General features: G+C 45.9%; 1 protein-coding gene across 1 annotated transcript in view; it reads left to right on the top strand.

The window, feature by feature from the left end:
- LOC147724331 (uncharacterized) overlaps positions 1-12,185 on the top strand; it is a 41,937-nt gene that overhangs the window by 20,567 nt on the left and 9,185 nt on the right. The window contains exons 2-4 of the mRNA XM_086918022.1: positions 5,090-5,191; positions 6,297-6,428; positions 7,759-7,885. Coding sequence (XP_086774148.1) covers positions 5,090-5,191; positions 6,297-6,428; positions 7,759-7,885 — 361 coding nt within the window. The remainder of the gene's footprint in view (positions 1-5,089; positions 5,192-6,296; positions 6,429-7,758; positions 7,886-12,185) is intronic.

The following is a 12,185-nucleotide window of genomic DNA, read 5'->3' as shown; positions in this document are numbered from 1 at the left end:
GAAATGAGCCATCTTAGTTAAATAGTCAACTACCACCAAAATTGCAGTACACCCCTGATCTTTAGGCATGCCCACTACAAAATCCATGGAAATGTTTTCCCAAGGTAACTCGGGAGTGGGAAGGGGTTGTAGCAAACCAGCCTGTCTAGAGTGTTGCGCCTTCATTTGACTGCAGATAGGACATTCAGCCACCCACTCAGCCACATCCTTCCGAATATTAGGCCACCAAAACTGTCTTAAAATCCTCTCCAAGGTTTTACCGAAACCATTATGGCCAGCGCACGGCGTACTATGGCACCACTGGAACACCTGTTTTCTTAAGGATTGGATGGGCAAAAGCAACTGTCTCTGTCTCATCGGAAGACCCTGAACCATCTTCCACTCGTTGTGTTCACTCAACCATTTCTTCCATGCATCATTCTGAATGTTTCTATTTACGCTTCTGAGGAACATCTGGGTACAGGTGACTCCGATCACCTTTTTTGGGTCGATTATGGACTCCTCCTTTGCGTTGCTTTGCTCTGTTTTGGTGAACTGTCTTGATAAAGCGTCCGCCTTTCTGTTATCTTTTCCTGGTCGGAATGTGACGATGAAGTCGAAGTCTGCAAAATGCATCATCCAACGCATCTGTCTAGGTGTTAAATGACGGGCAGCAGTCATGTATTGCAAGTTACGATGGTCGGTAAACACAGTCACTACATGTCTTGCTCCCATTAAATGATGTCTCCATTCCAGGAAGGCAGTTCTTATTGCCAATAGTTCCTTTTCAGCAATCACATAATTCTGCTCCGCTGAATTCAGGGTACGAGAGAGGTAAGCAACAGGATGTAACTGGCCAGTTTCAGAGTGACGTTGGGACAATACTGCTCCTACCGCCGTGTCAGAAGCATCCGCTTCAACGATAAAAGGTTTGCCAGGATCCGCGTGCACCAGCACTGGAGCAGAAACAAAAGCTTTCTTAAGGTCATCGAACCCTTTCTGGGCCTCCTCCGTCCATTCGAATGGCACCTTCTTTCTTAATAACCTTGTCATTGGGGAGGCCATTGCTGAGAAATTTTCAATGAACCTGCGATAGAAATTCGCGAATCCGATAAAACATTGAATGTCCCTTACGGACTTGGGTATGGGCCAGTTCTTTACTGCTAGGATCTTTCTTTCAGACATTTCCTGCCCATGTGGAGTGAGCACCACCCCTAGAAACTCCACTGATGTAGAATGAAATTCGCACTTGCTGAGTTTACAGTAGAGTTGGTGTTCCAATAGAGTTTTCAATACTGTCTTTACATGTTCCACATGTTGTTCTGTGCTGTCGGAGTAAATCAGGATGTCGTCTATGTAAACCACAACGAAATGATCTATATATCTTTTGAGTACATCGTCTAGGAAAAATTGGAAGGCGGCTGGCGCATTGCAGAGCCCGAAGGGCATCACCAGATACTCGTAAAGGCCAAAGCGGGTCTTGATGGCCGTCTTCCACTCATCGCCTGAACGCATCCGAACCAGGTGATAAGCCCCCTTGAGATCCAGTCTCGTGAAAATCACCGCATTTTTAACTTGTTCTAATAATACATTGATGAGCGGCAGGGGATATTTATTTTTGACTGTAATGGCATTTAGAGCCCTATAGTCCGCACAAGCGCGAAGTTCTCCATTAGCCTTCGGGATGAAGAACAACGGGGAGGCTGCTGGGGATTTGGATTCTCGGATAAAACCGATCTTCAGGAGCTTATCTAAGTAGTCACGGAGATGTAGGGTTTCCGGCTCAGTAAGTGCATACACACGCCCTGCTGGGATCTTAGCGCCTGGAATCAGTTCTATTTGGCAGTCGTACGACCGATGTGGTGGCAATGATTCCGCCTTCCTTTCGCTGAATACCTCCGCCAATTCGCGATACTCGAATGGTAACTCTACATTTTGTTCAGCCGCGGTAGCGATGTGATGTATACCAGCTAAACCATAAGCAGGTCCTGATTTCACAGAGAAACAGTTTTGATGACAATACTCTGACGTGAAATGTATGGTTTGGTTTTCCCAGTCTATGGTGGGGTTGTGTTTACGCAACCATGGAAGACCCAGAATCATTCCATACTGAGGTGCATGAATGATGTTAAAGCATAATTCTTCCTGATGCTCAGCACCCATTGTCATGCTAAGCTCTCGGGTTTGCAGTCGAATAGGACCTGAATCCAACTTTCTGCCATCCACTGCATACACTGCTTCAGGAATCTCTTTGTCTACAAGGGCTAAGCTAAGCATGGGCGAATTTTGCGAATCTCGCGTTCGCGAATTTGCGGATTTGCGAACTCGCAATCCGCAAAATCCGCGAATTCTTGCGAATTTGCGGATTTTTTTTTTTGTGTTCGCAAGGATTTCTGCCAGTTCGCGAGGGTTTCGTACCAGTTCGCAATTGCGAACTTACATTTCGTCGCGCAACGGTCGCGAATTATGTTGTTTCTACGTCTGGTTCATCATCACAGGTTCCCAGCACCCTCTGTTTCACCACTGCAACCCTCTGTTACATCAATGCCACCCTCTGGTTCATCATTACTGTAGATTATGGGGGGGAAAAGCAAGCACACCAGCCCTGCTTCAACTGAGATGAATTAATTTGGGGTTAGTTTATTAATGTGTCACTGTCTGGCACCTGCTTCCTTATCTGTAATTTTGCTTTCTGTTGCAGTGCATTTTTTTTCCCCAGGACCTTCTTTGTGGCCTACTTGTAGCTATTGTATGAGCCTGCTGTGAGGGTCAGAGCAGGGTCATACAATTGTTGCAACTAGCAACTGAATTCTGGAGGGGCCCCAGTCAGGAAGCACTACCGGGAATTGTTACTAATGATGAGTTTGAACTCTTGCCCCTGCCGAGTGCTTTCACTTTTGAAAAACTCGTTTTTCTGCAATTTCGCGGGGTTCGCGGGGTGCGAACACTCGCAAGATCGGATTCGGAAGCCGCAAATTCGTGCGAATATGCTATTTGTTTTTTTTGCGGCGTGTTAGTTGGCAAGGTTTTGTGCGTTTTTGCGAGCCGCTCGTAGCGCAAGACGCGAAGTTACCCTCGCGGTCGTTCAAGGGCGCAGCCATCTTGTTTGCCTGACGTATTTCCGTTTCCGGGCGCGAAGTGTAATCTCGCAAAGTTTGCGGCTTGCCAGTACAGTCTCGCGCGTGTTCGCAAGGAAAATCTCGCGCGAACTTACCCGCGCGGTCGTGAACGGGCGCGGCCATCTTGTTTCTCATTCATTGCTATGGTTCTGGGCATGGTCTTTGTATCCTCTGTCAATCTCTGCCATCCTTTGCTTGTTTGAAGTTTTTTTTTATCTATTTTACTTATTATCTATCCCTCTATTTTTCTAGCCCTATATTTTTGTGTTTACTGCTACTTTTGGTTAATTTTAAACTACTTTTGTAAACTCTTTTCTTTTCTTCTCTTCCCTATTCTATTTTCTTTATTCCTTTCCGCCCAGACCATGGTGAAGGGAGCCGGGAAGCATCCCGAGAAGGGGAAGGGTCCCGCACCCCGTGTCCGGCTCCCGTGCGGGCGTTTGAGGGGGGAGCTAGTGATGCCACGGGAGATCTTTACCCCGGAGGAGGTGGCCCAACTCATTTTTTATGTTCAGCGCCGCCTCCCCAGGACCATCATGGGAGGCGGCAAGATCAGTGCCGGGTACGGGGCCCGGGAGCGCCGGAAGCGGTGGGAGAAGGTGTGCCAGGCCATTTACCACCACTCTCGGGTCTGGCGCACCTACAACCAGGCCACCCACCGCTGGACGGATGTCCTGACCCGTGAGCGAGATCTGCTCGACCTCCTTGGCCTTGAGATCCCCGGGCTTGGTGAGTAGTAGTAGCTATGTCTTTACTACTATGTTTTCTCCTGCTGTGTTATTATATTGCAAATTTTTGTTTTTTACCAAGAGCAATAATGCTGCTCATTACATTGTAGGTACATTTTATTTCAAAATCTTCTGTGCATTTCAGGTACACTGCTCTCCTTCTCAGTAGTGTTGCTACTATGCTTATTTGTTTTAGATTTTGTGTTCATTTCATTGGCCTGTGAAATTATGTATGAGTGTAGTTGAAAGAACTGCGCAATGCTACACACTAAGGTTCAGATTTTTAATTACCGGCGCATCCCTGCAAAGTTGCAGGGATGCGCCAGTAATTGTGCGTCACGCCACCATCACCCATGGTGCGCCGTATTTACAATGCGGCGCGCCATGGGCCCAAAACGTCACCAAAGCGTTACGCATCTGTGCCGTAAAGGTGGCGCATTGCTGGAGTTGCGTCGCAACGATGGTGCAGCTCCATCAATTCTCTGGGGTGCCCTATCTCCCCAATGCTGCGTCAAGCCGTACGTCTGCTTCAAGCAGGCGCAGGGTTTGAGTCACGCATCATTGTCCTCAAAGTGACTGATTGAAATCTTGTAGATTTCCCTCAGCCACTTTTAGGATGCGTTCCTGCGCAGGAACGCCCTCCCTTGCGCCGGAACACCCCTATTGGCGCAGGGCTTTACAACGTGATGCATCTCCCAGATGCGTCACGTTGTTAATATACGCCGCACCATTGCGCCTCTTTTGTGCTGTCGCTGCGTCACAAAAGTCACGCAACAATGGAGCAAAAGAGCCGCAAGGGCCTTATAAATCAGCCCCTACAGACTCAAGTCCAGTCCTTCCTTTGTACACATGGCGATAAGAAGAAATAGTGGTGGTGGATTAATAGTTTGAGTATTTTAATGACTGGTGAATGTAGTAGGAAACTTTAGTGTTGTCGCTGATCTTCAATCACGATGGACTTTGGCTGTCACTTTGCGTGCTGCGGACTGCTGCCTGCCAATCCTAGGCAAACCTTTTTAGTACTTTGTTTAGTGAGTTACATAGGGTAGTTTCCAATTCGACGGTCCGCAAATCAAGCAATACTAAAGTAATGACGTAGTCGACCACATGAGATTGGTCAATAATATATCCCGTGGAGTCGTTCCCTATTTGCTATTTCGCAAAAATATTTTGTTACTTTGTTAGTTCTTTTTTAAATGTTTGATTTGGTTGAGAAATATCATCCATGTTTTCTGTTTTTCTTTCTTTCATGTTGTACATCAGCTTCCCCCAGGGGCAAGAGGAGGACACAGGAGGAGGAGGAGGAGGGTGCTGTTGTCGATGCAGGCCAGGACCGGGCAGTCGAGGGCTCCTTTGCTGGCCCCAGTAAGTTTTAATTTTAATATAGAGTACTTATTTTTTCCTAGCGTTCCTCATTCGATTTTTTCTAAATCGTCTTTGATCTTCTTGTAGACAGGATCTAAATTCTTATCCTGCCTCGACTATGACTCCGTGTGGTATTACTAGATTATTCTTATTAGTCTGTCTGTGTAGCTAACTAAGATTGCACATTTGGCATTTCCATTGGACTCCCATTCTAGTCAGCAATAGCTCTATGCACTGAGTGTAGTCCTCTGGGATTGTCCATAATGTCTTTTCAAGTATTCTAAATGTTTATGCTTTGACCATTGCCAACAATAAAAAGGTGAATGACCACCACCAAGAAATAATAAGATACTACTTTACTTTTGGTTTGGATAGGAGGACAATCCATTCGACTTCTGTTGCAGGGACAAATCTGCACAAACAGAACTATGGACACTAAATAATGCATCGCTTAGCTTATCAATTAAAATAGGTGCTGTAACTGTTAGACTTTCCACATACCTCAGTGATAACAGACTTTGTAGTTGAACCCCCAATCTCCTTACTGACTAGATAGTGTGGCAGAGTCATTTAGCTCCCAAAGTCACCGATGGCAGAGGCACGGACTCATGCTTGCAAAAATTCGAAAACCTTTAGCTCATCCACTCTAGTCTGGAGGACCAAAAACCACAGAGTCTATTTAAGTTTAAAAGCTTTATTAAAAGTAAACACATTTATTAAATTCAAGTTTGTCATAAAAGTGAACGTGTAACTGAAAATGGAAAAGTGCTTAGTGCTGACGATTAATTGGACACATTTCTTGTGGTCGAGCCGAGCTCTCACCTGGTTTGAACTTGATCCTGCTCGTGTTCTTAGAAGTCAAGGTTCTGTCTGTTAGGAGAAAAAGTGGTGCGTGTTAAAAAGTAAAAAGCAAACATTCATCAGTTGTGCCAAAAAGTGCAGCAAGACAACAGCCTTCCCTGGAAAAAGGGACATTTTTACTCTAGAGTACACAGTCAAAAATTATTAAATTGTACACTTTTTTTCACATTTCTTTCTTCCTCCTAGACCAAATATTATATAGTAGTGAGTGGTGTATTCTAACATTATTAAATGTACTTTGTAGGTGGAACATCTGGAGACGGGGCCAGCGCGGAGGTGGTGGCATTGGACGAGGAGGACAACTCTGGGGAGGAGGCGGTGCAAGTGCCGGAAAAGGACATGCCTGTGAGGGTTCAAACGGTGGTGGCGGGCAGAGGTAAGCTATACATTCCTTAGTCATTGAGATTGAAGACTGCAGAGTGTGCTTTCTGCACGGGTGTATTATAAAAAAAGCAGGTAGTAGCCTCCTCTAAATGTACTTCGACTTAGCTGTGAAGTTTTTGGCGAGAAGAATCCCAATCAGATCTGAGGTGAACTTGATGGATGGGATGAACGAAAAGCGAAAGAAGGGTGTAAGTAAGTGTGGAAGCACGAGAAATGTAATGATGACTGGCAAAGAAGAATGATATGTGTTTGCTTGGTCCCCGAGGTGGCTGGGAAGGTAAGAAAATGGTATGGTGCATGGCTGGGTGAATGATGAAGCAAGGATGGGTGGAAGGAGAACAGCCTGGGTGGGTGAGACAGAAACTGTATGTGTGCAATATACTTTGAATGGATGGATGCCTGGATCATTCATGGTACTATCTGACTCTTAGATAGCATATGTGAATCTAGAGAGAGTAGACGGTCACTGGATGAACTAAGTGTTACTTTGAAGAGCATGTAACACCGCACCCGCACGTCCGTTCCAGTGTAGGAAAGGCAAGGAAAAGAAGTTGTAACGTTGTCCAAAGACTACCATGAATAGTAGCAGTAGTTTGTATTGCAACTGCAAGCACAGCATATATCCAGTTATTACGGTGGACACTCCCTACCTCCCTTAATAACTTTAGTTTAGTAGTAGTACGTCATTCATGTGTGGGGGTATCACTGTTCACTCAATAATAAGCAAAGCACCTAAAGTCATCCCATATGTCATCAAATACATCCCATGTGAAGTGATAGATAATCAGATAATTTAGCTTCTTCATTTTCCTTTTCTAATACTCATTTGCACTGTAGGGTGAAAGCTAAATTAATTAAGCAGTAGCCCTTTTAACAGAGTATTCTCAGTGCCACCCGTAATAGAAAAGTAAGAGCTTCACCACCTGCATGTACTGGACCGGTACAGTAACGCAAGTCTGTCTCACTCACCATGGTGTGCGTCTGTTTTTCTCGGGTGCAAGTTCACTGCGCTGGCATTATGCCGGCTTGCATAAGATAACGTACCAATTTTCCTAAACAAGAGAGAAGAAGAAGAATAAGAGTGGTGTACTGTCATAGTCGACTGTAATAGAAGTCCATAGTGCTCGTAGAATTTGTTCCTTAAACTCCCACTAATGTTAGAGCAAGGATGAAGAAGTCGGAGGTTACATAGATACTGTCCTCAATAGTTATGCACTGTGCTTTCAATTTGCTACTTGTACTGTGACAACTTTCTGCTCAATCATTTTGTGTTAATCTTAAGGAGCATTGGTTACAGACTATGTCTTTCTTTTTTCATGTAGTTGCTCCTTCCAAATCCAAGACACCATCAAGGAGGAAGGAGCTGGCTCGAATGGCCCGGCAACGGAGGCTGGATGCCACTGTTGCTGAATATCGGCGGCTGGTGACCCTGGAGGAGGAGGAGACACAGTCTGGAACAACAACAACGTCCACTGGGACAGCTGCATCCTCCTCCGTGCGGGCTGCCAGCCAGCGCAGTGCTCCAGCGGTACGGAGCCGGGCTACCAAAGCCAAACACCACCGCCCAGCAGCAAAGAAAGCAGCTGCCCCTCACAGGATTTGCAAGGCACACCGGCGCCGCTTATCCCTCAGACTGTCCTACCTGGAGCAGGAGGTCCATAATTATAAGAACGTGGTGGAGGGCCTCCGCTTCGAACTTGCCACCCTCCGCAAGGAGCATGATGCCCTGGCTGCTAATTCCAACAGCACCCTGCCATAGTGTCCCTTGCCCCTTTTTTAGAGACTTTTGGGGGGTGGGAATTGGGAGTTGTGATTTTTGGGGACTTTTGAAGGACAATCGTTGGGGTTAGGGAGGGTCTTGCAGGAGATTCTTTTGTTAGGGCTATAAAAATATACTTTTTGAAACTTTATCTGACCATACCTGTTTTTTACTGCTTTTGAGTCTGGTGGGTGGGGGTTTAACATAACAGTAAGTTTGTTTTCCTGAATAGTCCTAGGACTTTAGTAGTACTACCGTCAATCAAATCTCTCGTCTCTCCTAATACTCCATTATACTACCTCCAACCAAACGCCTATCTTACCTGTAATTTCTGTTTGCAAGTAGGGCTAGGCCCAGGGCTGGCTCCACGGGAAACAGCAAATAAGGTTGGCAATCCTGGGCGGATAAAATTTCCTCATAGCGGTGGTACTAGTGGTGTGACACAGTGGCAGTTGCTTGCCTATGAAAAAAAAGAAAATGAAATCTGGTTTGTCCTCCTGAGCAATACAAAGGTACAATACAGAATATAGCAGGTGACAGAAGTACACTAGAACAGTGCCACGTTGTAGCCTAACAAATGTTAAAGTATAACTAATTCGGTTGAAGTTCTTTGACATTAGCCATGGGTCTTTGTCAAGCAGAGTAAGAATATATCCTCGGATTTCTTCACCAGCCTGTTGCTATCACCTTATCCTCCCCAGCAAGTGTGTGGATTTATTGCTGTAATTTAGTCACACATCAATCAAAACCACACAGCCCGGGGGAAGAGGGTTAGGGTTTGAAAAATGGATGGGTACGGGGGTTTTTGGGAAAGGTTTTGGGAGACAAGAAAAAGTAGCACAGCATGGACGAACAATTGTGAACATAAACAAATCTTTGGGTACAAACCTATCCATCAATCTTTGAAAGTGCATACACTACTGCATGCATGTCAGTTAAAAGTAAGTAGTACTTTCGACAACTGTGGAAGAAAGACTGCGACAGTACAGGGCGTGGGTGGAAATATTGATAACTATATTCAACATAAGGTCTCTGTAGCCAGATACCCGAGAGCCTTGCTGGTCACTATAAATCCATTCACAACAACACTCAATGGGGTTGGTCTGGAAGGTGTCAGGTTTACTCCCCGTGATCCAGTCGATGCAAATATGGTTCCACCTCCAAATGTCACCAACACCCAGAAGTGTAAACACAGGGTGTTCGAGGCATTAGGCGGGGGAGAAAAATAACAAACTAAAATAAAAAATGTGGGATGGGTAAAGGTAGGGTCAGCAGGGAAAGGATACCTGTAACAGAAGACAAGACAGGCATCAGTGAAGTGCTGTCCTAACATACAAGGGTACTCTCATATAGTCTCACTAAATAGTCTGCAAGTCTCCCGCCTACTCATGGGAAATGTAGTTTCATAGTACGGTAGGCGCTTAGGGGCTGCGTAACCTGACAGAAGGTATAGTAGATAGAAAAGGAGAAATTGCTTTTTTTCTAGGTGTCCCCTCACTCACCAGGGTTGCCCCTTGGTGACATGCTTCATCATTGGGGCCATCCCAGTCCTCTACGGGCTGGGGCGTGCTGCGACTTGCGAATTACGTAGGAGCACTTACAAATGACTATGTGTGGTGCAGATGTGATAGTGGAGTGGACTAAGTGATGTGTTAAGGGATCAATGTAGAAGCCGAGAGAGAGGCAAGAAATGCAGTCACAGTCAGAGAAAAAGGCAAGGGATACTGTATCTATGTGGTTGTAGTGGTCCTGTTGGAAGTGGTAAGTAAGTTGCCCGCAGAAAAAAAATCCTCCTATTAGCGGCACTCCTCCATTGCAGCCGACGCTTCGTCCATCGATGTTGGTCACCAGAAGACACCCTGTCCACTGCCTGCCTGATGCTGAATTGTGGCTCGCTACTGTGAAGCCTGACTCCATCCTTTTTTCCCCATTGCAGAGACTGAAACCCGGCCTGTAATTATTCAACGAAAAACAGGAAGTGATATAATATTACAACACCACTGATAAATAAATATAAGGTATGTAGGCTGTGGAGTGCAAAAAGTCACAATTTGTTTTTCCTAGTAGACAGTACAATGTTTTTGAAAGTGCGTACTCTGAGTCACCTTTTGAAGGATAAATAAGTATGGGCAAATTAATGTAGCGGATCTTGCCCCTCAAGCTAGGTGTACTGTAAACTGTGTTTTAGAACAAAATTAGATCTTCCTAGCAGTGCTCCCACCCAGACCCTTACTAAAGCCAGTCGCAAAAATGTAGAAGACCCCCAATCAAATCTCAAAAAACGAGGCCTAGCAGAAAACTGGTGACAAAACTTACTTTGAAAGTAAAAGTAGGCCGAAGTACCCTAATTACCCATTACCCACCGTGGATTGCATTCAAACCACTTGCAAGCAACCAAGCAAAAGTAGCCATAGCCAGCATCGCTCCAAGACTCGAAATCCCCCCCACTCAAACACATGCAATAGAAATACTGCTAACCCTAACGAACCCTAAGTTAAGAATAGTGGCAAAGGCTTTCTTTAACTATGCCAAATCCCCCCTTTCCCACCATGGATTTTCTTCAAATGACTTGCAACCAAAATTACACATTCTCACGAGTGCTCTAAGACCCCAGAACTCAGTTTGAAAAATCTAGAACACCCCGAAACACATGCAATCCTGCTGCTAGGGCTAACCCTAACGAACCCTAAGTTACAAAAAGTGCCAAAACTAAAGGCTTTTCCGCGCGGATTTTGTCCCAACCACTTCTACCCGGTATTAGACCTTCCCAGGAATGCCCCAAGACCCGGCAACCCACCCGCCAAGAAGCGTAACACCCCCAAACAGGCCAAAAGCAAAATCTCATACTTGCAATATTTCTGGGCCTTCGGTCCAAACGCGCTGCGTAGCTAGGCCATAAGTCGGGGTTGGCACGACGGATTTCCTGAAAAGCAAATGCAATCATGATTAGAGTGTCCCAGCAGTGCTCCCAGACCACAAAACTCACCCGCAAACACCAGGAAGCCCCCCAAACAGGCCCCCGAAAACGCTACATAGAGCAAAATGTCAGAAATAGCCAAAAAAAAAATCGGCCTGGATTTTGTCCCAACCACTTCTACCCGGTATTAGACCTTCCCAGGAATGCCCCAAGACCCGTCAACCCACCCGCCAAGAAGCATAACACCCCCAAACAGGCCAAAAGCAAAATCTCATACTTGCAATATTTCTGGGCCTTCGGTCCAAACGCGCTGCGTAGCTAGGCCATAAGTCGGGGTTGGCACGACGGATTTCCTGAAAAGCAAATGCAATCAAGATTAGAGTGTCCCAGCAGTGCTCCCAGACCACGAAACTCACCCGCAAACACCAGGAAGCCCCCCTAAGAGCACCTCAAAGGCAAGCAAGTCATCAAAAACACACAAAAAATTCCGCCTGGGATTTGGTCCAAAACACTTTTATCCGGTATTAGAGCTTCCCAGCAATGGCCCCAGAGCCGTCAACCCAGGAGAAGACGAGTAGAAGACCCCCAAACAGCCAAAGAGCAAAAGTACAAAAATGGGGACTTAGTCAATTTTTCACAAATTTCCCAAATCACTCCGCGCGCGCTCTGCAGCTAGGCCCTAAGTCCCCTCTGCCACCATGGATTTGCTTCAAACCTCTTGCAAAGTAAAGTATATATAGCCAGCAGTGCTCCCAGAGCACGAAACTCACCCACAAACACCAGGAAGCCCCCCAAACAGGCCCCCGAAAACGCTACATAGAGCAAAATGTCAGAAATAGCCAAAAAAAAAATCGGCCTGGATTTTGTCCCAACCACTTCTACCCGGTATTAGACCTTCCCAGGAATGCCCCAAGACCCGTCAACCCACCCGCCAAGAAGCATAACACCCCCAAACAGGCCAAAAGCAAAATCTCATACTTGCAACATTTCTGGGCCTTCGGTCCAAACGCGCTGCGTAGCTAGGCCATAAGTCGGGGTTGGCACGACGGATTTCCTGAAAAGCAAATGCAATC

Source organism: Lissotriton vulgaris, chromosome 4_1 (assembly GCF_964263255.1).
Source record: "Lissotriton vulgaris chromosome 4_1, aLisVul1.2, whole genome shotgun sequence".
In the NCBI taxonomy this organism is placed as follows: Eukaryota; Metazoa; Chordata; class Amphibia; order Caudata; family Salamandridae; genus Lissotriton; species Lissotriton vulgaris.
This window is presented reverse-complemented; position numbering and strand designations above follow the sequence as displayed.